The sequence below is a fragment of the Podarcis liolepis genome, assembly GCF_965112155.1.
Source record: "Podarcis liolepis genome assembly, chromosome: 15".
NCBI lineage: Eukaryota > Metazoa > Chordata > Lepidosauria > Squamata > Lacertidae > Podarcis > Podarcis liolepis.
In genome coordinates, this window is record NC_139566.1 from 10,686,656 (window position 1) to 10,714,118 (window position 27,463).

Genomic DNA, 27,463 nt, shown 5'->3' on the forward strand with positions numbered 1-27,463 from the left:
GCTGAGGCGAAGAGGCGAAGAGAAGTAAAATCAGGATGCTTGGGTCCATGCCAGACTCTGATCACAGCCACATCTTGATTTAAAGCAACATCATACCACATTTGAATCCCCGCGACGGGGTGAGCTCTCATTGCTCGGTCCCTGCTCCTGCCAACCTAGCAGTTTGAAAGCACGTCAAAAGTGCAAGTAGATAAATAGGTACCGCTCTGGTGGGAAGGTAAACGTTTCCGTGCGCTGCTCTGGTTCGCCACAAGCGGCTTAGTCATGGTGGCCACATGACCCGGAAGCTGTATGCCGGCTCCCTCGGCCAGTAAAGCGAGATGAGCGCCGCAACCCCAGAGTCGGCCACGACTGGACCTAATGGTCAGGGGTCCCTTTACCTTTACATACCACATTTAAAGTGCCATCATACCACTTTTTTAAAAAAGGCATCGTTTCTCCCCAAAGTCGCCTGGGAACTGTAGTTTGAGGGCGCTGAGAGTTGTTAGGAGAGCCCCCTATTCCCCTTGGAAAGCTACAATTCCCAGAGCTCCCTGAAAAAGGGATTGATTTGTACGCCTCTCTGAGAATTGTAGCTCTGTGAGGGGGAGTTCTCAGCTCCCTCAAGAAACTACAGTTCCCGGGGGGGGGGGAGGCACAACTGTTTTAAACTAGCACAATATTGCTTTAAACATATAGTGCAGATGAGGGCCTAAGCCCACACTCCATTGGAATGAATGGGTCTAACTTAGGTCCTGCCCATTATTACGAATGGGTTTCCTCAGAGAAGCGCAGACACTTGTACTCTTTGACAACAAACAACCCTGGCTTGTCTCCAGCTAGATTCTACTAAAAACAGACCTATTAAAACGTACGGACCTAAGTAAGCCATGTTGTTTCACTTCAAGGGGGTCTACTCTGAGCAGCAAAACAGTCAGCCGCTCTTCCCAGGGCATTCTGGGAATCCTTCTCTTTGCTTTGAGAAAGAAAACAGCAACAACATGAGGGCTGAAGGAGAAAGCAAACACACATATTTATAAAGATGTGTGCAGTCGGGAGGGCGCTGCCCATGCAAACTACACCCCAGGAAGTTTAGCTTTTACCAAATATATAATTAGCTTGTGGTACTCCAGGCCGCGGGGTTATTCAGAGGGTAAAAACATATGGGTTGTGTTTTTGTTTTTAAACGGGAAGGGAAAAGTGGCGACAGCGAGGAGCAGATGGACGGATGGAAGAGTCTGGCAAGGTCATTTCAGGCCACAAGCTTTGATTGATACAGTGGTACCTCGGTTGAAGAATAGCCCTGTTTACGAACTATTTGGTTTACGAACTCCACAAAACCGGAAATAGAGTCCCGGTTTGCGAACTTTACCAGCAGTGACAAACCTAGACAGCATCTTAAAAAGCAGAGACAACACCTTGCCAACAAAGGCCCATATAGTTAAAGCTACGGTTTTCCCAGTACAGTTGTACCTCGGGTTAAGTACTTAATTCGTTCCGGAGGTCCGTTCTTAACTTGAAACTGTTCTTAACCTGAGGCAATATTTTAGGTAATGGGGCCTCCTGCTGCTGCCGCGCCACCGGAGCACGATTTCTGTTCTCATCCTGAAGCAAAGTTCTTAACCTGAAGCACTATTTCTGGGTTAGCGGAGTCTGTAACCTGAAGTGTATGTAACCTGAGGTACCACTGTAGTGATGTATGGAAGTGAGAGCTGGACTATAAAGAAGGCTGATGGCCAAATAATTGATGCTTTTGAATTATGGTGCTGGAGGAGACTCTTGAGAGTCCCATGGACTGCAAGAAGATCAAACCTATTCATTCTTAAGGAAATCAGCCCTGAGTGCTCACTGGAAGGACAGATCCTGAAGCCGAGGCTCCAATATTTTGGCCACCTCGTGAGAAGAGAATACTCCCTGGAAAAGACCCTGATGCTGGGAAAGATGGAGGGCACAAGGAGAAGGGGACGACAGAGGACGAGATGGTGGGACAGTGTTCTCGAAGCTAGCAGCATGAGTTTGACCAAACTGCGGGAAGCAGTGGAAGACAGGAGAGCCTGGCGTGCTCTGGTCCAGGGGGTCACGAAGAGTCGAACATGACTAAATGACTAAACAACAACAACAACGAACAGAAACCAAACTGTGGAAGGGCACCAGCAGTGGGAGGCCTCATTAGGGAAAGCGCACCTCGGTTTAAGAACGGACTTCCAGAATGGATTAAGTTCGTAAACCGAGTTACCACTGTAGATTAATCAATGGAAGCTTTTTCATTGGTTTTGAACCAGGGCCATTTTTTGGCCCGTCTGGATTGATTAACCTGAGCTTTAGGCCCCGTCTAATTTTTTTTTGGGGGGGGGGGCTCTAGTGACTTGCGTTCCCCATGGGGAACTTTCTAGAGCGGCTGATCCCAGCAGGACTCGCTGTCGGCAATGACAGTGAGTCCCGCTTGCAAAGGAAACTCCAGTAGCTGCCTTTAAGCTCCCATTGTTCCTTCATACTTACCAGCTCCACACCTGACATCGCAGATTATGTCAGGTGTGGGGAAAGTGGGGGCGAACCGAAAAAAAACAGCCCCACAGGCTTCATAGGGATCCAGTGGACCAGAGGCAACCAGCCCCTGTCTGCTACATCTCCCTGAGAACAAGAGTATATCTCCAAAAACAACTCTTTGGCCATGTTGTTGTTGTTTAGTCATTTAGTCGTGTCCGACTCTTCGTGACCCCTTGGACTAGAGCACGCCAGGCACTCCTTTCTTCCACTGCTTCCTGCAGTTTGGTCAAACTCATGCTGGTAGCTTCGAGAACACTGTCCAACCATCTCGTCCTCTGTCGTCCCCTTCTCCTTGTGCCCTCCATCTTTCCCAGCATCAGGGTCTTTTCCAGGGAGTCTTCTCTTCTCATGAGGTGGCCACAGTATTGGAGCCTCAGCTTCAGGATCTGTCCTTCCAGTGAGCACTCAGGGCTGATTTCCTTAAGAATGGAGAGGTTTGATCTTCTTGCAGTCCATGGGACTCTCCAGAGTCTCCTCCAGCAGCATCATTCAAAAGCATCCATTCTTCGGCCATCAGCCTTCTTGATGGTCCAGCTCTCACTTCCATACATCACTACTGGGAAAACCATAGCTTGAACTATACGGACCTTTGTCGGCAAGCTGATGTCTCTGCTTTTTAAGCTGCTGTCTAGGTTTGTCATTGCTTTTCTCCCAAGAAGCAGGCGTATTTTAATTTCGTGACTGCTGTTACCATCTGCAGTGATCATGGAAAGAAAGTGAAATCTCTCACTGCCTCCATTTCTTTCCCTTCCTTGGCCATATCCACTTTAAAAAAGCTAAGATACCACTTATGGCTTCTCTCTCCCCCACCCCAATAATTCTGGGAATGGCAGTTTTCTAAAAGAGCTGAGAATTTTTAGGAGAACCCTGCCCCCCAGAGCTAAAATTCCCACAATGGCCTAACAATCAACCCCTTCCCAATTTGCGAATTGCAGCTCCTTCAGTGGAATAGAAGGGGTCTCCTAACATCTCTTAGAGCCCTTTCATATGAAGTGGCCTTTAGGGTGCAATCCAATTCATACTTACCTGGGAGGGAGAATCTGTCCATTTCATTTTCTCTCAGCTTCTCATGTCTCCAAGCTTCAATTCATTTCCTCACATCTCCAAAGCACTTTGCAATTTATTTATTTATTTTTTAAAAGGTCCTCACCAGTATTTTAGTTTGGGATTCTCCTAAAGGCGCACATTTTTGGAAACAAGTCTGTCTAACAGACACATTTTTTGCAAAAGGCATTCCCCCAAATATAAAGCGTTTTTGGTATGTTAGCGTTGCTAATGGATATTGTACCCTCTCTACCTTGTGAGATTCACTTCTGTACACATTACTAGGCTACAAAACGGCCTTGCAAAATTCAGAGCATTGCAGATTTCATCAGACAACTCTGAGTTTTGGTTCGTGCATTGATTTAGAAAGTGCAGATTAGATAAGTTTGTCCGGAACCCAATTTCTTTCCCATCCCTACTTGGGAGCGGATATCATTCAACCCATTGGGCCTTACTTCTGAGTAAATGCACGTATCATGGCATTGTGGGTCCAGGAATGCTTATTCCATAAAGAAGCTTATTTGTTTCTAAGGGATCACAGGGTTTTTTTAACATCTGTGCTGAGGTTTGGGCTACATTCACCATTCCCTCTATATCTGGGGTTTCATGGTTAGCGCTTTTCCATATGTAGCCAAAATGGCACTGTCCGGGCAAGGTTGGAGGAAGGTTCCCAGAAACACAGCAAATATTCCCCCTTCCCCAACATTAAGGAGGGGACAGAAACCCCAAAACAGCCCAGTGAGGAATGAGGAATGCTCACAGACTGCTGGAAATTGGGGTGGAGAGGGGAAAAAGTAGGGCGGAATGGAGTATCGTAGAGAAGGGCAGGACTGACTGGCCGGCACCTGCACTGCAACGTTTGGTTGCAGATCCCGCTCGCATTCACTAAACAGAACGGCTGAATGGATGGATTGGACCGTCCATAAGCGAAAGATAAAACAGCCTAAGTGTTTTAGAATGGGTCAACAAAAAAACGAGACAGAGAATCGATCTGTCCTTCTATCGCATCAAAGCCATTTCTGCCACGAACTGGGAGTGGACGGCAGCGGGCTAATTTTGCCTCCCCTGCCCTCTCCCAGTCGCCCCAATTCCTGACGGCTTCTCCACCAAGCATCTTGTAATGAGCAGTGTGAAGAGACAGGATGCCAGACTGGAAAGACCAGAGGACAAGCCCTGGCTGGAAGTGACTCTACCTTGCGACTATGCCGCTGCGTGACTCGAACGCAGAACCTGTCAGGCTCAACCTCAATGGCCCTAAGCTCAGGCAAGTCACTTTCTCTCTGCCTATTTCTCAACTGTCAAACGGGGATCACAGCATACCTAAGCCTGGAATGCTGTTTGCTGTCATCCGGGTGTCGTTCAAAAGCTCGTGTGTGTTAATTTCATATAAGTTGCTTACATATTGCAGTGAAGGCTTCCCATTTTACAAAGCTAGGTGCTATCTATTAAGGCAGCCTCTGAGGATGTAGAGAGTGGTTTTCTCATCCCAAATCGCCCATACACTTTGAGTAAGAGGATCGAAAGATGAGATCTTGTGTCAAGTCTATGGCCTAACACAGGCATAGGCAAACTCAGCCCTCCAGCTGTTTTGGGACTACAACTCCCATCATCCCTAGCTAACAGGACCAGTGGTCAGGGATGATGGGAGTTGTAGTCCCAAAACATCTGGAGGGCCGAGTTTGCCTATGCCTGGCCTAACACCTGCTCCAGCAGTCGGGGTAATCATATAATAAAAGTCCATTTTAATATTGCTGATTACCTTGGAATATTACGATGATGAGCTAAGGCATATAATATCTATGCACAGTAAGTTTTATTTTTGAAACTACAGTATTAAAATATTACCAGAATGACTACAGCGCAAGGAATCCTGGTTACATAATAAATGCGTATGATAAAGGAAACTTGTGACTTCAAGTCATTTTTGTGGACAGATGGGTTTTATTTTGCTGCTGGTAAACAGCAGACACCTGACTGGCTCTTTGTCTTTCCTTTCTCTATACTTTTTTGACGCAGCTGTTATGTGCTCATAATTTATTTTCCAGCTCCAATATCGAGCGCAGTCGATTCGCAATCTCCATTGCTTAACGTAGCCGATCCTAGCAGCCGTCTTCAAAATGGGATCTTGATGATTATTTGGTACATCTTTCATACAGTGTAATAGAAATATTGACGGGCCTAAAGATAATTCTAGTCCAGGGAACACCACTTTATGCCCAAAATAATCTGGACAGTTAAAGACTGTAGGCTCCTTGCAGGTAGGGACCTGCGGCCTGGGTGTTACTGTGTACACTGAATATGCTGCATTGAATCAAAGGGCCATAGCTCAGGGGTTCCTGATTCAAGATCCCGGGTTCAATATCCAGTTAGGGCTGGGAAAGTATCCTGTTTGAAATCCTAGAGAACCACTGCCAGTCAGTACAAGCATTATTGAGGTAGATGGACCAATAATCTGATTCTGTATAAGGAAGCCTTCTAGGTTCCTATGTATATACAGTTGTTGTTGTTGTTGTTTAGTCGTTTAGTTGTGTCCGCCTCTTCGTGACCCCATGGACCAGAGCACGCCAGGCACTCCTGTCTTCCACTGCCTCCCGCAGTTTGGTCAAACTCATGCTGGTAGCTTCGAGAACACTGTCCCACCATCTCATCCTCTGTCATCCCCTTCTCCTTGTGCCCTCCATCTTTCCTAACATCTGTCTCTTTTATGATATATAATGAACTGGAAAAGATGTTTAAAATAGCATTTGTAAAAAAATCCCCCAAAACCAGAAGCTCACCTTTTGGGAATTACTGAGGCAGAACTACCCATACTGTATAAAAAATTATTCATGTGTGTGATTACAAGAATGTTTTTTGTCCAAAAATGGAAAGAAGACATCCCAACGAAAGAAGAATGAATACAAAAATGTATGGAATATGCGTAATGGCAAAACTTACCGGAAAAAATAAGAATTCAAGGTAACAAACTTTTTTATTAAAAAAATGGAAATGGTTTATTGAAATATTTACAAACAAACTGCAAACAGATAAGAACATTGGCAGGATTATTGTAATACATATTTAGTATATATTTAAAGTAGATAAATAAATGAATGAATAAATAAGCTAAGTTAATTTGGAATATGCAGGAAATATAAAAAAATTAATTGGAGGAACCGCAGAAAGAGGAAGAAAGTCAAGTTCTGAAATGTTAGAATGATTGTAAAACTATTGTAATGTATATATATAACTGAAAAACATAAATAAAAATTATAAATATCAATAACAAGCAAAATGGGTTGGTGTAATTGTAAAGCTTTATAATTCCAAATGTGAACACTCACAGAATGACCATTAGTTCCCCTGCCGCCTTCATTATACACCTTTAGGCGCCAGGCGAAAAGATTCCTTTTCAGCCGATGCCCTTTTAAATGAGTTGTTAGGAGGGGGGGGGGTTATTGGCTGGTTGGTGTCCTTATTTTTACTATGTCTTTTGCAGCTTTTATATTGTAATTTTATGTAGAGTTGGAAGGGACCTTCAGAGGTCCTTTAGTCCAACCCCCTGAAATGCAGGAATCTTTTGCCCGAGGTGGGGCTCGACCCCCCAAAACCCTGAGATTATTAATCTCATGCTCTGCCAACTGAGCTAGCAAGCTACAGTTCCCAGGAGACTTTGGGAGAAGGCACGGCTGCTTAAAGTGATAGTCGTGCTTTAAATGCATAGTACAGACGGGGCATTAGCTGGGTGCAACTTGGAACATGTTGAACAACCCACTAACACAACATAAATACTGCTTTTTTATTGTTATAATTATAGCGACTTGTTTAGGGTCCCTCTGGAAATGTTCTATTTACATCTCTCTCACATACACACACCCTCATCCCACGCAATCTAACTGTTTGGGTGCATCTGCCGAAGAATAATGACTCAGAAAGACGAACAATTAACTTTCCTTCTCCTTTTTCTCCGTTGTTATTGTGTTTGGTTGTGTTCCGTATCGATCTGTTGTCTTAGGCTGCTTAACGCTTTGTTCAAGCCAATTGTCTCGCTTGCTAAAACTCTTAATACTGCGTGTTTGTTTAAGGGGAGGCAGGAGAAAAGGAACAGCAGGATGGAGCCTTGATGACAAAGTCCCAGTACCAATTAATTCCTCCAGAAGCCCCACCACCTATTTCTCCCCCCACCCACCCACCCATTTTTAAAACCCCATGGGCAGGAAAATGAAACAGATTTTGAGGGTAGGCCTTGCAACCAGCTAAGCTCTACCTTTAAGCCCCAGAAACACTTGTCCCTTTCTTGGGCTCCATGATCCCTGCAGATGGTGACAGCAGCCACGAAATTAAAAGACGCTTGCTTCTTGGGAGAAAAGCAACGACAAACCTAGACAGCATCTTAAAAAGCAGAGACATCACCTTGCCGACAAAGGTCCGTATAGTTCAAGCTATGGTTTTCCCAGCAGTGATGTATGGAAGTGAGAGCTGGACCATAAAGGCGGCTGATCGCCGAAGAATGGATGCTTTTGAATTATGGTGCTGGAGGAGACTCTTGAGAGTCCCATGGACTGCAAGAAGATCAAACCTCTCCATTCTGAAGGAAATCAGCCCTGAGTGCTCACTGGAAGGACAGATCCTGAAGCTGAGGCTCCAAGACTTTGGCCACCTCACGAGAAGAGAAGACTCCCTGGAAAAGACCCTGATGTTGGGAAAGATGGAGGGCAGAAGGAGAAGGGGAGGACAGAGGACGAGATGGTTGGACAGTGTTCTTGAAGCTACCAGCATGGGTTTGACCAAACTGCGGGAGGCAGTGGAAGACAGGAATGCCTGGCGTGCTCTGGTCCAGGGGGTGACAAAGAGTCGGACATGACTAAACGACAACAAGAAGGAAACAGATGCTGGGGCTGAACCCTAGAACCCATTGTTTAAGCCCCAGCACCCCTCCCCACCCATTTTACACAAAAGAAAACAGATTCAAGGGCTAAGCTCCATCACCCACTACTACTGCGTCACAGCCCCAGTACCTCTTTCCTCCTTTTCAAAAAAGAAAACAAGGGCAGATGTTGAATCCTGGAGCCCATTATGCCCTTGTTTGAACCCCAGCGCCTATCCTGACCTCCCCTCCCTTTCTTTTAACCCTATAGAAAAAAATAGGTGCTGGGCCTTGGAAGCCATTACGTCCTTGTTTGAGCCCCAGCGCCTCTTTCCCCTGCCCCTTAAGCAGGGGGTGGGGGAGCTTTTCCATCCTGAGGGCCACATTCCTTTCTCGGCAGCCTTCCAGGGGCCACATGCTACTGGTGGGCGGGGCCAGTGGCAAAAGCGGGTGGAGTTTCTACACACTTTTGCACACGGCTCTGTTCTCCATCCCCGGACCTCCTTGGTATTCCTTCTCTTTGAGTTGCCTTGCCTCTTCCCTGCTGCTTTATAATCCAACAGGAACAAGAAAATAGGTACGGGAGCTGAGCCCCAGAGCCTATTACCACATGTTTGAGCCCTGGCACCTCTCCCGCTTTTGTTCCCCACGCAGTAAGAAAAAAGAAAATAGGCACCGTATTTTCTTAGCCCCAGAAGCTAAAATTACCCCCATGTTTGAGTGCCAGAACCTCCCCCCTTGCTATTTGAACCCAACAACAACAAAAAGGAAATAGGTGCTGTTGTTGAACCCTGCAACATATCCCCCTTTCCTCTTGTTTGGGCCCCTAACCTCTCCTCTTCCTTTTAAAAATCCAGTAAGGAAATAAAAATAAAATAGGTGCAGGGGCCGAGTCCTGGGGCCCATTTCCCTCTGTGTGTGAGCCCTGGAACCCCCTCTCCCTTTCAAAACCCAATTGAGGGGGGAGAAATAAAGAAAAAAGGTGCAGGGACTGAGCCCTGGAGCCCATTCCCCTCCATGTGTGAGCCCCGGAACCTTTCCTCTTCCTTCTAAATATCCAGTAAGGAAATAAAAATAAAATAGGAGAAGGGGAGGACAGAGGACGAGATGGTTGGACAGTGTTCTTGAAGCTACCAGCATGGGTTTGACCAAACTGGCTGAGTCCTGGGGCCCATTTCCCTCCCTGTGTGAGCCCCAGAACCTCTATCTCTCTCCCTTTCAAAACCCAGTAGAGTGGGGAGAAATAAAGAAAATAGGTGCAGGGACTAAACCCTGGAGCCTATTTCCCTCCATGTATGAGCCCCAGAACCTTCCTCTCTCTTTCAAAACCCAATGGGGGGGGGGGAGAAAATAGGTGCAGGGGCTGAGTCCTGGGGCCCATTCCTCTCCCTGTGTGAGCCCCAGAACCTCTATCTCTCTCCCTTTCAAAACCCAAAAGAGGGGGGAGAAATAAAGAAAAAAGGTGCAGGGGCTGAGATCCCTTCCCAAACCATTCACGAGCCCCTTTGCTTGAGCCCCGGCACCTATCCTTCCTCGCTCTTTAGGGAAGCCTTGAACGCCGCGCCTTTCGCCGGGTCCGCCCCGTCCGAGGCGGAGCCGCAGCCGCGCGGCTGCCGGGGCCGCTTTGGCGGCGGGGCGGAGCGGGAGGCGGGTCCGGGCGAGGAGGATCCGGCCGAGGCGGGAAGGAGGGCGGCCGGCCGCCCCATCGCGGGGGGTTTGCCCGGGAGGGAGGGAGGCAGGCAGCCAGCTCTTCCCCGCAGGGCTTTCCCCGGGGATCGATCTCGCACGGAGCCTCGGCGATGGGTCCGGTGGGGCTGCAGCTGCTCTCGGGGGCCTGCCTGCTCTTCTCCCTGGGCATGTTCGGGACTGGCCTGTGAGCGCATTTTTGGGTTGGGGGCATTGGTTGTGGGGAAGGGGCAAGCCACGTCAAGGCCTGGGGTGGGGGGTTCTGGTTGGGTCAGGGATGTGGGGCTGTAGCAGGTGGGGAGGTGGGTCTCCTGCCCTTCTTCCCCAGCAGGTGCCAGGCTCTGCCCCCGAGATAGACACGTGGGGCTCACAGAGCCCCCCCCCAGCGAAATACCGCCCTGTGCACGTGTGAATGCGACGTGGCTTAGAGTGTAACACGTATCGCGGTGGGGCAGCGCTCCAGCGACGTGTCTGTGGGTGAGAGGTGCTGACAATAACAGTTTTATGGGGCGGACCTACCAGGAAGTGGGTTGCTATGGAGCAGGATATATGGGCAAGAGGCTCTGTTTCAGGTCTTTATTATTCTAGGTGTTTTCTCCCGCTCCCAACGACTTTTTGGTTCAGTGCCACACTTATAGTTTATGTGAGTTAAGGCATGGGGTGTGTTTTGATGTGGGGCAGGCAGAACCAAGGATGGTGTGGGGAACACAGACTACATACACAGTTAGAGCACACAGACACCCCCCCAATAATCCTGGGAACTGTAGTTTGCTCAGGGTGCTGGGAATTGTAGCGCCGTGAGAAGAAACTACGTTTCCCAGAATCCTTTGGTGCAAGCGGGCGTGCTTTAAATATGAATACAAAAATGGGGCCAGCTGGCACAGAGCTGGGTATGTGAGTGGGGGAAACGAGCGTGGATGGATCCAATGTTGGGGTGAAGAGATGTGGGGCAGAGCGGTGGGACGGGTGATGGAGCTATGGGCACACAGGCGCCCGGTTGTAATCAAATGGGGAACTACATCAGCCTGCATGACGACAAGGTATCCTCTCTCGCCTCTTATCCAGGTCTGACCTGAAGCAGATGTTTGCAACCCAGAGTGTGGAGAACATCCAGTTTCTGCCGTTCCTCACCACCGATGTCAAGTATGGCCTGGGACTGGTTGGGGGAGCTCTGCTTAACGTGATTGTGGAATCCGTGGTCCTCCAAACGTTGATGGATTCCACCTCCAACCATCCCTGCTGGCTGTAGGGGCTGATGGGAATTGGAGTCCAACACGATCTAGAGGGCCGCAGGTTCCCCTTTGCTGCTTTATACCTCTATAGGTGCACTTAATAGGTATCCCTGATTGGTTGGGACCACCTGTGTCTAGGACAAGGGTGGGGAGCGTGGTGGTCTTCCAAATGCTGCTGGACTCCCATCACCCCTGACCTTTGGCCATGCTGGCTGCAGGGGCTGATGGGAATTGGAGTCCAACACAATCTAAAGCAGGGGTCAGCAAGCTTTTTCAGCAGGGGGCCAGTCCACTGTCCCTCAGACCTTGTGGGGGGCCGGATTATATTTTGAAAAATAAAATAAAAAATGAACGAATTCCTATACCCCACAAATAACCCAGAGATGCATTTTAAATAAAAGCACACATTTTACTCATGTAAAAACACCAGGCAGGCCCTACAAATAACCCAGACGTGCATTTTAAATAAAAGGACATACCGGTATCCTACTCATGTAAAAACACGCTGATTCCCGGACCTCCACAGGTTGGGTTTAGAAGGCGATTGGGCCGGCTCCGGCTCCTGGGCCTTAATTTGCCTACCCATGATCTAGAGGGTTGCGGGTTCCCCATCCCTACTTTACACCTCTGTAGGTGCATTTAATAGGTGATCCCTGATTGGTTGGGATTGCGCAGAGCGGGCTCCTGCTGCTGCCTGTCTTTGGGTGGTCGTTGGGCAAGTCTGCACAAGTGCAGAGGTTTACCCTTTGGGGTTGGAGCTGCAACCTGGGCGATGTAAACAAGGTTGTAGTGGGAGCTCTGCTAAAAGCAGCAATTGTTCTGCACCAGATTCCACAGCCTGAATAAAGCATATTTTTCTATGGCTGCATGATTTCTTATTTTGATTGATTCATACTTTATTCTTCTTTTTTATTAAAGATTTTCTTGATTTACAAAAGTATGTGCAATGTCTCTTGTATTTTTTTATGTAATATTATTTTTTTAAAAAAATACTTTATTCTGATTTGCTACTCATGCAAGACACTGAATGATGATGATGATGGTGATAATAATAATAATAGTAATAATAATAATAATAATAATAATAATAATAATAATAATAATAGCAATCTGCCAGAAGATAGGAAATGAACATTTTTCTTCCCCTCTTACATTATCTTTATTATCATCGTCATTATTAACTTCATTTGTTGCATATCTACTACAAAAATGTCTTGAGGCAACATAACAATACTGAAAAATGCATTATATTTTAGGGCACCTAAAAACAACAAGCTCTCAAAATGATCTCCGGCTGTATTGCTAATCCCAACTATTGGGAATAATATTGTATTCAACAGGTCTTGCATCTGAGTAGACATGGTTAGGGCTGTGCTGTAATTCAAAGAGCAGCAGACAGAAACCCCACCTCCCTCTTACCAAGTATGCATGATTGTCCCATGAGGACTAGAGACTTGACATCTTACAAATGCAGCCTGAGGTTCTTGGGACGCAGAGATCTTGCACCTGGTAGGCCATGATTCTGCTACAGGCTAACTGAGCTCTGGGTGTACATGATTGTGATATGGCTATTAGCATAGATGCAGTTCTTTTGGCACCCAGACCCCTTCTGAGGTACGTCCTGTGCCGGCTACACTGTGCGATCTGGAGTTACCGGAATGGCTGTCCTCGTTAAAAGCAACAACTTTTACCTTCTCTTTCCCCCTCAGTAATTTGAGCTGGCTGAGTTACGGCTTCCTGAAGGGAGACTGGACTCTCATCCTCGTCAACGCTGTGGGCGTGACGTTGCAGACTCTCTACATCCTGGTCTACTTCTACTTCAGCTCCGAGAAGGTGGGTGGTGAATGTGGCCAAAATCAGACAGGTTAACCACATTGGAAGAGCCCTGCAGGATCAGGCCAAAGGCCTATCTGGTCTAGCATCCTTTTTTCTGGAAGGCCTGAACCCTATCTCCCTGAGATGCTAGCTTTTTACATACGGGGAGGACTTTCCTGGCTCGAGACCCCTGAACCTGCTCAAGTGGTACAGTCCCAGGATGCCTGTACCATGTGCCGTTTTGTAATGAGCACTCCAATTGGCTCTTTCCTGGCACCCTCAAGCCTACATTCAGAGGCTGTTGACTCAAGAGGGCTGGTATCTTGAATCAACAACAGGCCACCTTTTGATGGGCCATAAATTTTCCATAGTGCTCCAGCCACGCCTGACTTACTATCCCTGGGTCACTTGCAGGGCACGGCGGAAGGATGGAGGGAGACTTCTGTATTACGCACACAAAATCGGCGTTTTAACAACCAAGTGCCTGGCATGATTTTTTTAAATGTATATATTTAATGTGGATAATGTATATAATTATTATTCAATGCACTTCTTAAGTCACTTTTCCGGTGAAACAATAAACTCATAGCAGCTTCCAGTAGAATACGGAAAATTGAAACCAAGCTAAAATATAGCTTGGCTGGTAGCACATGAAGACTCAAGGTCATGGGTTCGAGCCTTGCGCTGGGCAAAAATATTCTTGCATTGTGGGGAAGTTGGATTAAATGGTCCCTTCCAACTTTACAATTTTATGAAAAGATAATAAAAGCTAACAACGTGCATAGACATCAAAGGTGGTCTAACACAATACTAAAATACGCCATGATATACTGTATAAAATTTGCTAATTTAAAGAAAATTTTTTACCCGATCCTTAAAAATAACTGGTGGTGGTTCCAAGCATAACTTCCCTGGGGAGAGACATGAGCGCTTAAGGTGGTTATGCTACTGCTTTTAAGTTAAGGTTACCAGATTTTTTTCAAAGAATCCGGGGACACTTTTTTTAAAAAAGAGGGGGGGAAATGATTTTAAAAATTAGTTATTTTTCAAAAAAGAAGTAATATCTTCTCTTCTGTGGTCTCCTCTGTTGCGCGGCCTTCCTCTGGGCCCCAGCCTGCTCTCTTGGCGTGCTAGCCGCCGTGGCGTAGGCTTGGGCCGGGCCTGGGCAGTCGGTCAGGTGGCCAGGCGCTCTCGCTCCTGGCTCGATTTGGGTCGTGGGGGGGTCAGCGGTCCCCCCTGTTGACATGCTGGGTGTCCCCGGTTCTCCCGTGGTAGCAGCAGTCTCAGCAGCCCAGAGCCAGCCTGGTAGCACAGTTGGCTCTGACTGGCTTCAGGAGCTGCTCGCTGCCATGGCGCCCACCATTTTGCCTCGCCGGAAGTCCCCATACGATGTCTTGTGCCGTTGAACCAATCACGCAACATTCATTCCCTACTAATAAATCTACAACACTTAAAATATAAGTCCGGGGACATTAAATGAAATCCGGGGATGGATTTTGTCCGGGGACAGATTTGTAAATCTGGGGACAGTCCCCGGGAAATGGGGACATCTGGTCAGTGGCGTAGCGTGGGGGGTGCCAGGGGGGCCGGCCGCACCGGGCGCAACATCTGGGGGGGGCGCGCTCGCTGCCTCCGGAGTCGCCGAAGAGCCTCGGGCGCAGGCTGTAGCGGAGCCGCATGTCTCGCGGAACCGACGAGCTGTGTGCGCGTCCGGGCTGAAGGCGCCCGGCAGGCAGCGGCTCTCAGCGCTCGCCGCGGAGGACGCACCAGGCAGCCCCTCCTCACAGCCCCGCCTCCGCCGGTGCTGCTGCAGCTGCTGGGCCATTGCATTTTCCTCGCCTCTCTGCCCCCCTCCTCCTCCGGGCAAGCGGCGTCGTTTGGGCGGCAGCGCCAGCGGCAACTCGCAGGTTAGGGGTTAGGGGGGGCGCAAATTACTTGCCTTGCCCCGGGTTAGGGGGCGCAAATTACTTGCGTTGCCCCGGGTGCTGACAACTCACGCTACGCCGCTGCATCTGGTATCCATATTTTAAGTACATGGTGCAGATGGAAGCGAGAAAATAGGATCCCGATCTTATGTAGAAGTCCGGGATGGGGAGCCTAATGGTTAGATTCCAGCTTTCATCAGCCCCAACCAGTAGGATCCGTGGTTTGGCATGAGGGGAGCTGTAGGCCAGCAGTATCTTAAGGGCTATCTGTGTCCCATCCTTAGTTTAAATAAGGAATTATTTAAATAATAATAAATGGAGTAGAAGTTTAAATAGTGAGTGTTGTTGATTCCAAACAACCACCTCCTTTTCTCTTCCCTCGTCTAGCGGTCTGTGCTGTTGAAGACCATGGGCTTATTGGCAGTGCTCCTCCTCGGCTATGGTTACTTCAACCTGCTGGTTCCGGATGTTTCCGTGCGCCTGACACGCCTGGGCCTCTTCTGCAGCCTCTTCACCATCACCATGTACCTCTCACCACTGGCTGACCTGGTATGCTACAAAAAAGAGAGATTGCCATCCTCATATAGGAGTAATATTGCCCTTTCGACAGAGGAGACAGGATGCAGCCATTGTGGCCAGTAGCTACTGATATTCCCATTTCCTACTGGAATCTTCCGGGCCCCTTCTCAAGCCATCTAAGTGGGCGTCCATCACTACATCTTGTGGGAGTGAGTTCCATAGGCACCGTGTGAACCTAAGACCATATAAGAAAGAGGTTGGTTGCTGGGCCAGGCCCAAGGCCCATAATAGTCCAGTTCTCACACGATGGCTGACCAGACGCCTCAATGGGTGTTGCGGTTCTATTGCTCTACGCATTTCAGGGCGAACCAGTTTTAATCGAGGCAATTCAAAACCATCATTTAAAATCCCCAAGTTTTTTTTAAAAAAGGGCTGATTTGAAATTGTTAATGGAAACTCAAGATTGCCGCTGGCACACTGTATGTTTCCTGAGCGTACATTTTCAAGTTTTGGGGTTTTTTTTTCCACCCAGGCAAGCCATGAGGCATGAACCGAGTTTCAAGGGCACATTTTTGCCAGGGAAAAAAACACCCCAGGAGGCTGCAAAGCAGGCATGGCCTGGCGAGAGTTCCAAGGGCCAGATAGGAAGGTTTAGAGGGCCGCATTTGACCCCCTAGTCTGAGGTTTGTCTGCCCTCTGGTCATTCAGCTGACCAATTAAATATAGCATCCTGGAAACTGTTATTTGGAAGGGCCAGGATATAAACGGATTAAGGGTATTGTTGGTTTTTTAAAAAAGAAATGATTAAGATAGGTGAATTTACGACTAAATAAGTGCCTGCCCTCAGATGGCATAGCCCTATCAGGCGTAGTCATCCCTGTGGCTTCATCCTGTGTTGCGTAACTCTCCGCTTTGGCCCCGATCCCATCCCCACCCTGCTTAGCCATCCAAAACATTTGCGCACCACAGTTCAGGTGTCTAGAGAGGCCGGTGCCATTTCCTGTGATGAGACAACGGTAGGACCGGAATCTTCCGGAAGCCAGGCCTACCTGCCAGGTGGCGGCGTGGCAAGTCCTTCATTATTATTGTTTTCTTAAGGTGAAAAGGAAATGTCCTTGTTCAGAGAGAGAGAAAGAGAGAGTGATCATTCGTGATCCCGAGAAACCAGATAAGTTGCAGGACTCAGGTTGTTGAACAAACACACTGGTCCCAGTTCACTTGGAACTGGGAAGTGTGGTTTGGTGCAGGGATCTGAGAGGAACTAAGGCCTGCGGGCCAAATTCAGCCTTTAAGAGGTTTCCGTCGTCTTTTTCTGGCCTGCATGACTTTTCCCAGACTAGAGCTCCAGCTGTTGTTGGACTACAACTCCCATCACCCCTTGCTTAGCAGAGCTAGTGGTCAGGGATGATGGGAATTGTAGTACAAAAACAAGCTGGAGACCCAAGTTTGGGAAAACCTGGCTCTGGGTGTAGTGGTTAAGAGCAGTGGACTTGTAATCTGGTGAACCGGGTTCGCTTCCCGGTCTATTGGTCCATATAGCTGAGTATTGTCTACTCTGAGTGGCTGGGGAAACCCAGCCAGATGGGCAGGGTATAAATAAATTGTTGTTGTTGTTGTTGTTGTTGTTGTTGTTGTTGTTGTTGTTGTTAATAATAATAATAATAATAATAATAATAATAATAATAATAATCTGACTGGCAGCAGCTTTCCAGGGTTTCAGGTTCCGCACCAGCCCTACCTAGGGATCGAACCTGCGACTTTCAGGTCCTGCTGGCAGGTTTCCCATCGGGGCATCTGGTTGGCCACTGCGAGACTGGGATGGGGGACCCAGGTGGGCTTGGGGGTCAGGTCCAGCAGCCAGGCTCGGCTTCGGTCCTTATGGTCTGAGCACAATTCAAAGTATTGGTGCTGACCTTTAAAGCCCTAAACAGCCTCGGTCCTGTATACCTGAAGGAGCGTCTCCACCGCCAACATCCAGCCTGGACACTGAGGTCCAGCACCAAGGGCGTTCGGGTGGTTCCCTCGCTGCGAGAAGTGAGGTTAGAGGAAACCAGGCGGAGGGCCTTCTTGGTAGTGGCACCTGCCCTGTGGAACGCCCTCCCAGCAGATGTCAAGGCAATAAACAACTACAGTGGTATCTCGGGTTACAGATGCTTCAGGTTACAGACGCCTCAGGTTACAGACTCCGCTAACCCAGAAATAGTACCTTGGGTTAAGAACAGATGAGAACAGAAATCGCGCAGTGGCAGCGGGAGGCCCCATTAGCTAAAGTGGTACCTCAGGTTAAGAACAGTTTCAGGTTAAGAACGGACCTCCAGAACAAATTAAGTTCTTAACCCGAGGTACCACTGTATTTTACTTTTAAAAGACAACTGAAGGCTGTTTAGGGAAGTTTTTAATGTCTGACGCTGCATTGTTTTTAATATTCGGTTGGAAGCCACCCAGAGTGGCTGGGGAACCTAACCAGATGGGCGGGGTATAACTAATAAATTATTATTATTATTATTATTATTATTATTATTATTATTGGTTCTGACACCTCTGAACCAGACAATTCTTTGCGTTTTCGCAGGCCAAGATCGTGAGGAGCCGCTCCACACAGTGCCTCTCCTTTCCGCTGACAGTCACAACCTTCCTGGCTTCGGCCTCCTGGACCTTGTATGGGATTCTGCTTCAGGATGTTTACATTGCGGTGAGCAGCGCACGTTTGCGTGCGCCCGATTTTTGTGCACGTGGAGGTGGCCACGGCAGTGTCCGATGAACGGTTGTGCCCCCATCTCTGCCCTCTGATAAATCATGCGGCATTGATTTTAATTAATTAAACGGAGAGGCCAGTAAACCACCCTTGGCAGAGAGGAACACGAGAGCGGGTGGTGGTGATGCAATTGGATTTTTTAAAATCGGTTTTTCTCTCTCTCCCCCCTTTTCTCCTGTTTGCCCTTCACCTCGTTCCTCCCCATATCTCCCTCCCGGGTTAAGAGATTTTAAGATGCTGCCTTATGCAGAGTCGGATTTTTGAGTCCACTGAGCGCAGTGTTGTCTGCACTGACTGGCAGCGTCTCTCCAGGGTTTCAGGCGGGGGTCTCTCTCCCAGCCCCCCGCCTGGAGAAGTGCCATTGGGGACTTTCTGCAAGCAAAGCAGCCATAGCTGTCAACTTAGAGATTTGAAAATAAGGGACCAGCAGCCTCGAAAATAAGGGATCAGCAGCCAAAATAAGGGATCAACAATTACTTTGATAAAAAACATATTTTGTTGCGTGCAAATGGCTTTAGATACCTATTAGGTCCATAAATTACCATATAGCATACATTCAACACACAAAAAACAGCAACAATTTGTTGTTGACAAAGCACAGCCGGACATAGAAAGGGCCCCATTACCTTCAGTAGCTTATTTAAGGGACATCATCAATAAGGGACAGCAGCGGGACATGGCGCTGGGATAAGGGACTGTCCCGCAAAATAAGGGACGCTTGACAGCTATGAAAGCAGATGGTCTGCCACTGACCTCCTTTCTGCCTCTTCCAGGTCCCCAACGTGCCAGGCATCGCCACCAGCCTCATCCGGTTCTGGCTCTTTTGGCGCTTCCCTCCGGACCTCAACAAAACCTATAAGTCGCTGCAGGCCTGAGGACCCAGGGGATGGGTTTTACGACCGCCCTTGGCCAAGGAAGAGGGGAAAGCGCTGAGTTTCGGCTGGGTGTGGCTGCTGCGTCCCTGCTCTCCTTGCGCCTTCAGGAGCCCCCCCGACCATCCGGACTGTGCAAGTGGACTCTGCAGCAGGAACAATTCCTCCTCCATCTTGAGCTGTATGGTGCAGACTGAAAACCAGGGAGCCAGAGCAGGAAAAGGATGAAGGAACCAACCCACTCTCTCTGCTGCTTTGCCAGGGTACAACAGTGGTCCTTCGGGTGCTGCTGGACTACAACTCCCATTATCCCTGCCCATTGGCCGTGCTGGCTGATGGGAGATGGAGTCCTGGAACATTGCTGAACTGCAACTTCCATCATCCCTGCCCACTGACTGTGCTGGTTAGGGGCTGATGGGAACTGGAGTCCTGGAACATTGTTGAACAACAACTTCCATCATCCCTTGCCCATTGGCCATGCTGGCTGATGGGAGCTGGAGTCCTGGAACATTGTTGAACAACAACTCCCATCATCCCTTGCCCATTGGTCATGCAGGCTGACGGGAGCTGGAGTCCTGGAACGTTGTTGAACTAAAACTCTCAGCATCCCTGCCCATTGACTGTGCTGGCTGATGGGAGCTGGAGTCCTGGAACATTGTTGAACTACAACTCCCATCATGCCTCACCACTGGCTGGAGCTGATGGGAGTTGGGGTCCAGGAGCATCCTAACCAGCCACCCACATTCTTCACCCTAGGCCTAGGAGGTGTAAACGTGGAGACCCCCCTGCTCCCCAAAAAGAAAATGCTGGGTGCCTCCTTGCCTTAATGCATTACTTCTAGAAGGCGACTTTCTCCCCCCGTTCTGCGGACAACCGTTTCTGCCGCCCGAGCAGTGAGGACTTCACAGTTTCTGCCTCCGTCCTCCGGGAGTGCCTTTTGACCAAGTTCTCTGCCCCTGCTTTCCCCTTCGTCTCACTGCCCCACAAACGCCCCCTCCACCCCTGTCTTCTTCCCCCAGTCTCTGAAGCGATTCTTCTGCTCTGAGCTCCGCAAGAGAACTTTCCTAAGAAGCTGTGACTCCACACAAAGTGCCTTTTAATAAACCAGGTTGTTTTCTGGGAGGAGAACGCGCCTTGCATCCTCCTTCTTTCTGTGTAGGAATTGAGGAAGCTGCCATTATACTGAGTCAGGCCAGCTGTCCATGTAGTTCAGTATTGTCTACACTGACTGGCAGCTGCTCTCCAGGGTTTCAGGCAAGGGAGTCTCTCTCTCTCTCTCTGCCAACCAGGTGCTCTGCCACTCAACTGTGGCTCTTTCCTAGAGATAAAGTAAGGTTCCAGTCCTCATGGGTTGATTGCAATAGGAACATGAGAAGCTGCCTAGCTCATTGGTCCACATAACTCAGTGTTTTCTACTTCACCGGCAGCAGCTCTCCAGGGTTTCAGGCAAGGGGTCTTTTCCCAGGAGTTGCCGGGGATCGAACCTGGAACCTCCTGCGTGCAAAGCAGATGCTCTGCCACGGAGCTACCGCCCCCTAGAAATAAAGATCCCAGTCCTTTCTTTTATCCCGGAGAGGGGAGTTGCCTTCTCTGGATGCATCTAATTGACTACTATAAGAAACAGGAAGCTGGACTAATCGAGCCTTTGACCTGGTCCAACAGGGCTCTTCGGTTGGTTGGTTTATTGACAATTCCGTGCATTTGGTCCCCTGCTTCTCGGCCAAAAAGACTTCCAGTGGCCTAATTCAATTAAAACAAGGCAGTCCTTCCCCATAGGCTTACAACCTGAAAAACAGCAAAAGAGGGAAGAGCATCAGGGAGGGAAGAGGAAAGAAAGCAAACTCAGGCGCCAACTCTCAGATAGCAGTTCTTACATAATGACTGGCTGGAACAGAAAGAGCCCAGGGGTAGTTGGTGCCCTTTCGGCAAAGCTGGTGGAACGGCTCTGCTTCTCTCTTCATCATCATCATCAATTTTAATTTATATACCGTCTTTCTATCTTACAATACTCAAGGCGGTTTACAAGCTGAAGAAACAGAAAATGTACACCTTATAACAATCTAATGCAATACAAAAATGTGATAATAAAACATAACTTTAAAATAGGCAACCTACATCAAAAAAGTAACATTCAACAATCATTAGAATAATATAAAATACAGTGGTACCTCAGGTTAAGTCCTTAATTCGTCCCAGAGGTCTGTTCTTAACCTGAAGCTGTTCTTAACTTGAAGCACCACTTTAGCTAATGGAGCCTCCTGCTGCAGCAGCGCTGCCGGAGCACGATTTCTGTTCTTATCCTGAAGCAAAGTTCTTAACCCGAGGTACTATTTCTGGGTTAGCGGAGTCTGTAACCTGAAGCGTATGTGTAATGGTTCTAGGGGTTGCTCGTGCGTAAGCAGGTGCCTATCTCCCCGGCTGGGTGCAAACACCCGGCTGGGTTCTCAAAGTGAACCTTTTCTGTCCGGACAGCCACTCACCTGTGGCTGTCTCAATCGCTGGCAGAATCTGTCAGTGGGCGTTTCTTAAACTTCTTCCAGCAAGGAAGCTCTTTGACGCCTAGTCTCCTCCTACTCTCTCTGCGTGAAAGCCTTCTGCGCAAGGAGGGCGTAGGCAACGGAGGACCCCTACTCTCCCCGCTGGTCCCAGGCAAGGAGTCATGGGACCGCCTTGCTGCTTCCCCCATCTGCCCCCCTTCTCCACTGGTGCTACGCTGATTCTCTTCCCCAGAAGATGGACTGCTCCTCCTGATCCCTGGACGCTCTCTGGAATCCCTCTGGCTTTTGCTCTCTCTCTCCGGCACTGATGGCAGTTCTCTGACAGTATGTAACCCGAGGTACCACTGTAATATCAACATATAAAAGTTAAACAGAAATCCACTCAACGGTTACAATAAACAATGCCTTATGAGGAACGGCTAAGGGAGCTGGGCATGTTTAGCCTGGAGAAGAGGAGGTTAAGGGGTGATATGATAGCCATGTTCAAATATATAAAAGGATGTCACATAGAGGAGGGAGAAAGGTTGTTTTCTGCTGCTCCAGAGAAGCGGACACGGAGCAATGGAGCCAAACTACAAGAAAGAAGATTCCACCTAAACATTAGGAAGAACTTCCTGACAGTAAGAGCTGTTTGACAGTGGAATTTGCTGCCAAGGAGTGTGGTGGAGTCTCCTACTTTGGAGGTCTTTAAGCAGAGGCTTGACAACCATATGTCAGGAGTGCTCTGATGGTGTTTCCTGCTTGGCAGGGGGTTGGACTCGATGGCCCTTGTGGTCTCTTCCAACTCTATGATTCTATGAAATAATATCTAAACTCTAATCAATAAAACAACAAGCCACAGTACATAATACAATACACACTGAGAAGCAGAGACTAGAGGGTAGAGCAAGGCAGGTGGAAGTCGGCCTTGCCTGATGGAGTCTCTCCCCTCACAGTTCTTCCTTCAAAAACAGCTCCTTTATGAGGACTCTTGCGTCCACCACCCAGCAGGAAGTTCTCCTGCACAAGCTGCCTTGATGTGCTACGCAAGGGCATCTTCTTCCTTAGGGAACTTGGGGGGTGGGGTGGGGTGTCCCCCCTTTGAACATCTCCGTCTCCCGCCCCAAAATGGGTTGATTGCAGAAGCGTTTGTAATTCTCTCTGGGAGCTTGAACCCATTTCTAATCCCAGAGCTGTCCTGTGGTTCACAGCAGCGCCATGCCTCTGTTCACGTGCAGAGTGCGCCTCCCTTGCCAACAGGTTCTCATGATTCAGGAGCCAAGATTTTAAGGCCAAGCATTGTGACCAGCTTCCTCGGAATATATCAAGTGTGCTGTACTCTAGGGAAAAACGCACCACACCTTCCCATTCCTTGAAGCCACCGATATCCCCGGAAGCCAGTCATTAGTTCGCTCCTGCTAATTATCCAACTCACTTTGCCACGCCAGCTGTGCAGGTGCTAATTTTAAAAATCTAGAAAATCCTGGCTTTGGAACAAGGAGAGACCTGGCAGGGCCAGGAGGACGGGGAGGTCCCGGTTTATGGCAGAAGCTCGCCTGACGCACAGGGCAGGCTGTTCTGGACGATCGCGGCCTCGGGGGCTGCGTTTGGCACCGCGGAACAAGAAATGCAACTGTGGAAAGGATAACTTGAAAGAGAAATTGGGTCAACTAGCATTTTGGGCAGAGGTTGCAAGCTTCTGAGTCACACAGGATTCTTTTGCAGACTCCAGGAAAGAAATAGTGGGTTGTATTGAACATTGGTTACCTAAGAGTAAACCCACTAAAGTTAAATGGGCATGGCTGACTTGGGGGGGGGGGCTACATTCCAATGGATCTTCTCTGAAACAGCTTCAACCTGGCTTTCAAACCAGTTTTAAAGGATCCCTTTCTGCTCCAAGGCTTCTTTGATTCCTATCATTCCATATTTTTAAAACTTGATTACAGTTGTTCTGCTGCCTTGCAGGGTATCTTCGGGAGAAGAAATACTTAAGGAGTAAACTTAAGGAGCAGAGTCCTTAAGACAGTTGAGTGGCGCCTTGTTCGCCTCCTTCCAGCATCTCCTGCACCCAGACTGGTGCCAAACATCTTGCTCTGCTTACCTTTGGACCACATCTTTGAGGCCGGTGTGTGTGTGTGTCTTGTTGAGTGGGCAGCCTAGAGCCTCCAGACCATGGGTCGGCAAACTAAGGTCTGTGGGCCGGATCAGGCCCAATTGCTTTCTGGATCCGGCCCAGGAATCGCCGTGTGGATCACCAGTGCACACATTCTTTCCCTCTCCCTCCCTCCCTTGGCGGCGGCGCCTCCTCCCTCCCTCCTCCTGGCTTCTCCTCGCCCTGCCTAGAGGAGGAAGGGGACTGGGCTTTGTTGGTGCCAGCAGCAGTAGTGCTTGAGCGGCCGCCATTTTAAGCAGCCCCTCTCTGGAGCCCTTTTGCGCGCCGCTCATTGTCCCAAACCGCCAGCCCCCGCCGCTCGCAAGACACAGGTAAGCAGCCACCGGGGCTCATCCGGTGCTGTAGGGAAGGGAGGGGAGAGTCGGGGGGTGGCTTATACTCTGGCCCCCCGCAAGGTCTGAGGGACAGTGGACCGGCCCCCTGCTGGAAACGTTTGCTGACCCCTGCTCCAGACGCACGGCCGAGGCTTGCGCCCCAAGGAGGTCGCTTTGGTGTTGCTAATGCAGCGGTTTGACTCCCATTGTCTCTCAGGGCAGACAGATGTCAACAACTTTTGAGTAGAAATTAGGATGCAACCTAGAATCATAGAGTTGGAAGAGACCACAAGGGCCATCGAGTCCGACCCCCTGCCAAGCAGGAAACACCATCAGAGCACTCCTGACATATGGTTGTCAAGCCTCTGCTTAAAGACCTCCAAAGTAGGAGACTCCACCACACTCCTTGGCAGCAAATTCCACTGTCGAACAGCTCTTACTGTCAGGAAGTTCTTCCTAATGTTTAGGTGGAATCTTCTTTCTTGTAGTTTGGATCCATTGCTCCGTGTCCGCTTCTCTGGAGCAGCAGAAAACAACCTTTCTCCCTCCTCTATGTGACATCCTTTTATATATTTGAACATGGCTATCATATCACCCCTTAACCTCCTCTTCTCCAGGCTAAACATGCCCAGCTCCCTTAGCCGTTCCTCATAAGGCATCGTTTCCAGGCCTTTGACCATTTTGGTTGCCCTCCTCTGGACACGTTCCAGTTTGTCAGTGTCCTTCTTGTACTGTGGTGCCCAGAACTGGACACAGTACTCCAGGTGAGGTCTGACCAGAGCAGAATACAGTGGCACTATTACTTCCCTTGATCTAGATGCTATACTCCTATTGATGCAGCCCAGAATTGCATTGGCTTTTTTAGCTGCCGCGTCAACACTGTTGGCTCATGTCAAGTTTGTGGTCAACCAAGACTCCTAGATCCTTTTCACATGTACTGCTCTCAAGCCAGGTGTCCCCCATCTTGTATTTGTGCCTCTCATTTTCTTTGCCCAAGTTTACATTTCTCCCTGTTAAAATTCATCTTGTTTGTTTTTGCCCAGTTCTCTAATCTGTCAAGGTCGTTTTGAAGTGTGATCCTGTCCTCTGGGGTGTTAGCCACCCTGATGGTTGAGAAATAGTTGTAAAGCCACAGAAAGAAGCCTTGCTGGATCAAACCAGCAACCTGTTTTCACAGCCCTCAATCAGATGCTTCCAGGAAACTCCGTTTGGTCTTAAGTCAAGACCAGGGGTAGGCTACCTAAGGCCCAGGGGCCGGATGCGGCCCAATCGCCTTCTCAATCCTGCCTGCGGACGGTCCGGGAATCAGTGTGTTTTTACATGAGTAGAATGTGTCCTTTTATTTAATATGCATTTCTGGGTTATTTGTGGGGCATAGGAATTCATTCTCCCCCCCCCAAAAAAAAATATAGTCTGGCCCCCCACAAGGTCTGAGGGACGGTGGACCGGCCCACAGCTGAAAAAGGTTGCTGACCCCTGGTCAAGACCCTCCCTCCCTGTTCCTCCACAGCCATAATCCCTTTTCAGCAGCCAATCCAAAACTTATAAAGCAGCTCACAAGCAGGCACAGTAGCAACAGCACTGCCTCCCCATTCACCCTCCTTGATATTTTCTATTCAGCAGGGTATACTGCCCCTGAACCAGGAGGTTCTATTTGCCTCGTTTTTAGGAAACTTTCTGAACTGACGACTCATGCAAAACTGTATCGTGGCAGCGTATGAAAAAAGCGATAAAAAGAATTATGAAATCATAAAATGCAGGCCAAACGTCCCACACTGAATCAAATTAATTATCTAAAAATACCTGGCAGAACAGAAATGCTTCCAGCAGGTGACAAAATATCAGGATTTCAAGCACCTTCCTGATTTCAACAGGAACAGTCTTCCAAAGTTACGGTGCCAACAACAAAGCCTTAAGTTTGCACGGAAACTAGGCCATTTTGGGATCCAGTTATAAGGCAGAAGGAAAATTTCCACAACCACCCTACCCTAAAGTCACATGCGGAGCCGCTGTGTGTATCAGAGATCAGGTTGGGGATATCTTTATTGATTGATTGATTTCATTTATTACCGTATTTTTCGTCCCATAGGATGCTCTGTCCCATAGGACGCACCTAGTTTTTTTGGGGGGGGGAATAAAGGAAATTCCCCCCCTTTATTTCCCCCCCAAAAGCAGGTCGGGGAAACCGAACCAGGTCAAGGAACAGCGGGATGGCGGTGCTGCGCCTCCCTGCTGTCCCCCGAGCTTGTGGGGCTGGCCCGTCTGCCCGGCGCGAGGGGCGCTCTGCATCAGGGCGCCCCGCCCGCCGGGCGGCAGGCTGCTATCCCCAGTGTGGGGAGCCCTGCGGGGAACTCCTGCAAGGCTCCCCACGCTGCGGATGTCTGCCGGGTGCGAGGGGCGCTCTGTTTCAGGGCGCCCCTTGCGCTGGGCGGCAGGCTGCTATCCGCAGCCTAGACATCCCTGCCGGACCTCCCGCAGGGCTGCCTGGGCTGCGGATGTCTTCCTGAAGCCTGGAGAGCGAGAGGGGTCGGTGCCCACCGACGCCTCTCGCTCTCCAAGCTTCAGCAAAAGCCTGCATTCGCCCCATAGGACGCACACACATTTCCCCTTCATTTTTGGAGGGGGAAAAGTGCGTCCTATAGGGCGAAAAATACGGTATATCCCACCTTTTCCTTCAAGAAGCTCAAGGTGACATACATGGTTTTCCCGCTCCTCAAATCCCTTAAACAACCCTATGAGGTAGGCTAGGCCGAGTAGCAGTGACTGGTCCAAGGTCACCCAGTGAGTTTTGTGGCCAAGTGGGCATTTGAACCCGTCTCCCTGGTCCTAGTCTCTTAATTGCTACACCACCACTGGCTCTCTTTACACGTCAGTCCTGAAACACAAGGTGCTTTTTAAAAAACCACAACACCCACACACACCACTGAGAGTTCTCCTGAGCACGTGCAAAGTGCTTTTCTCTCACCCGCTTCAGTTCAGCTAAGCAATCTAGCCCAGCTATTCCCAGCTAGTCTGAGGGACCCATCACTGTTGAAAAACACAAATGAGATTCTCTTCATCTCAGGAGCCCCAATGTGCCAGTGCTGGGGAGTAGAGAACCCACCAGCTTCTGCTAATGCTGAAAATAGGGCAGTGTATATTCTACAACTCAGGGGAAAAAATGTGTAATATAGGAGACACTGGTTCACAATCTTTTGCCTCGCACCGGCACCTAGGCAATCCACTCCCAGCAGATACGATTCTTTTAAAAATCCACCACCAGGCCACCAAAGAGCTCAG

At 49.0% G+C, this 27,463-nt stretch overlaps 1 protein-coding gene across 2 annotated transcripts; it reads left to right on the plus strand.

Moving 5' to 3' along the window:
* Nucleotides 1-10,058: 10,058 nt before the first annotated feature.
* On the plus strand, nucleotides 10,059-20,348 carry SLC50A1 (solute carrier family 50 member 1). Of its 2 annotated transcripts, none has more exons than XM_083477402.1 (6): nucleotides 10,059-10,289; nucleotides 11,168-11,245; nucleotides 13,044-13,167; nucleotides 15,462-15,623; nucleotides 18,166-18,285; nucleotides 19,122-20,348. In XM_083477402.1, exons 1-6 carry the CDS (start codon nucleotides 10,216-10,218, stop codon nucleotides 19,221-19,223), a joined length of 660 nt encoding a protein of 219 aa, XP_083333528.1. In that variant the 5' UTR covers nucleotides 10,059-10,215; the 3' UTR covers nucleotides 19,224-20,348. The 2 variants fall into 2 exon arrangements, with proteins under 2 accessions (XP_083333528.1, XP_083333529.1); XM_083477403.1 differs by lacking the exon at nucleotides 10,059-10,289 and adding an exon at nucleotides 10,424-10,579.
* The last annotated feature ends 7,115 nt before the right edge of the window (nucleotides 20,349-27,463 follow it).

Coding starts and splice junctions, on each gene's coding strand:
- SLC50A1 (XM_083477402.1), top strand. CDS start 10,216: ATGGGTCCGGTGGGGCTGCAGCTGCTCTCGGGGGCCTGCCTGCTCTTC. Junction 11,246..13,043: donor TTCCTCACCACCGATGTCAA/GTATGGCCTGGG, acceptor TTTCCCCCTCAG/TAATTTGAGCTGGCTGAGTT. Junction 18,286..19,121: donor TTCAGGATGTTTACATTGCG/GTGAGCAGCGCA, acceptor TGCCTCTTCCAG/GTCCCCAACGTGCCAGGCAT.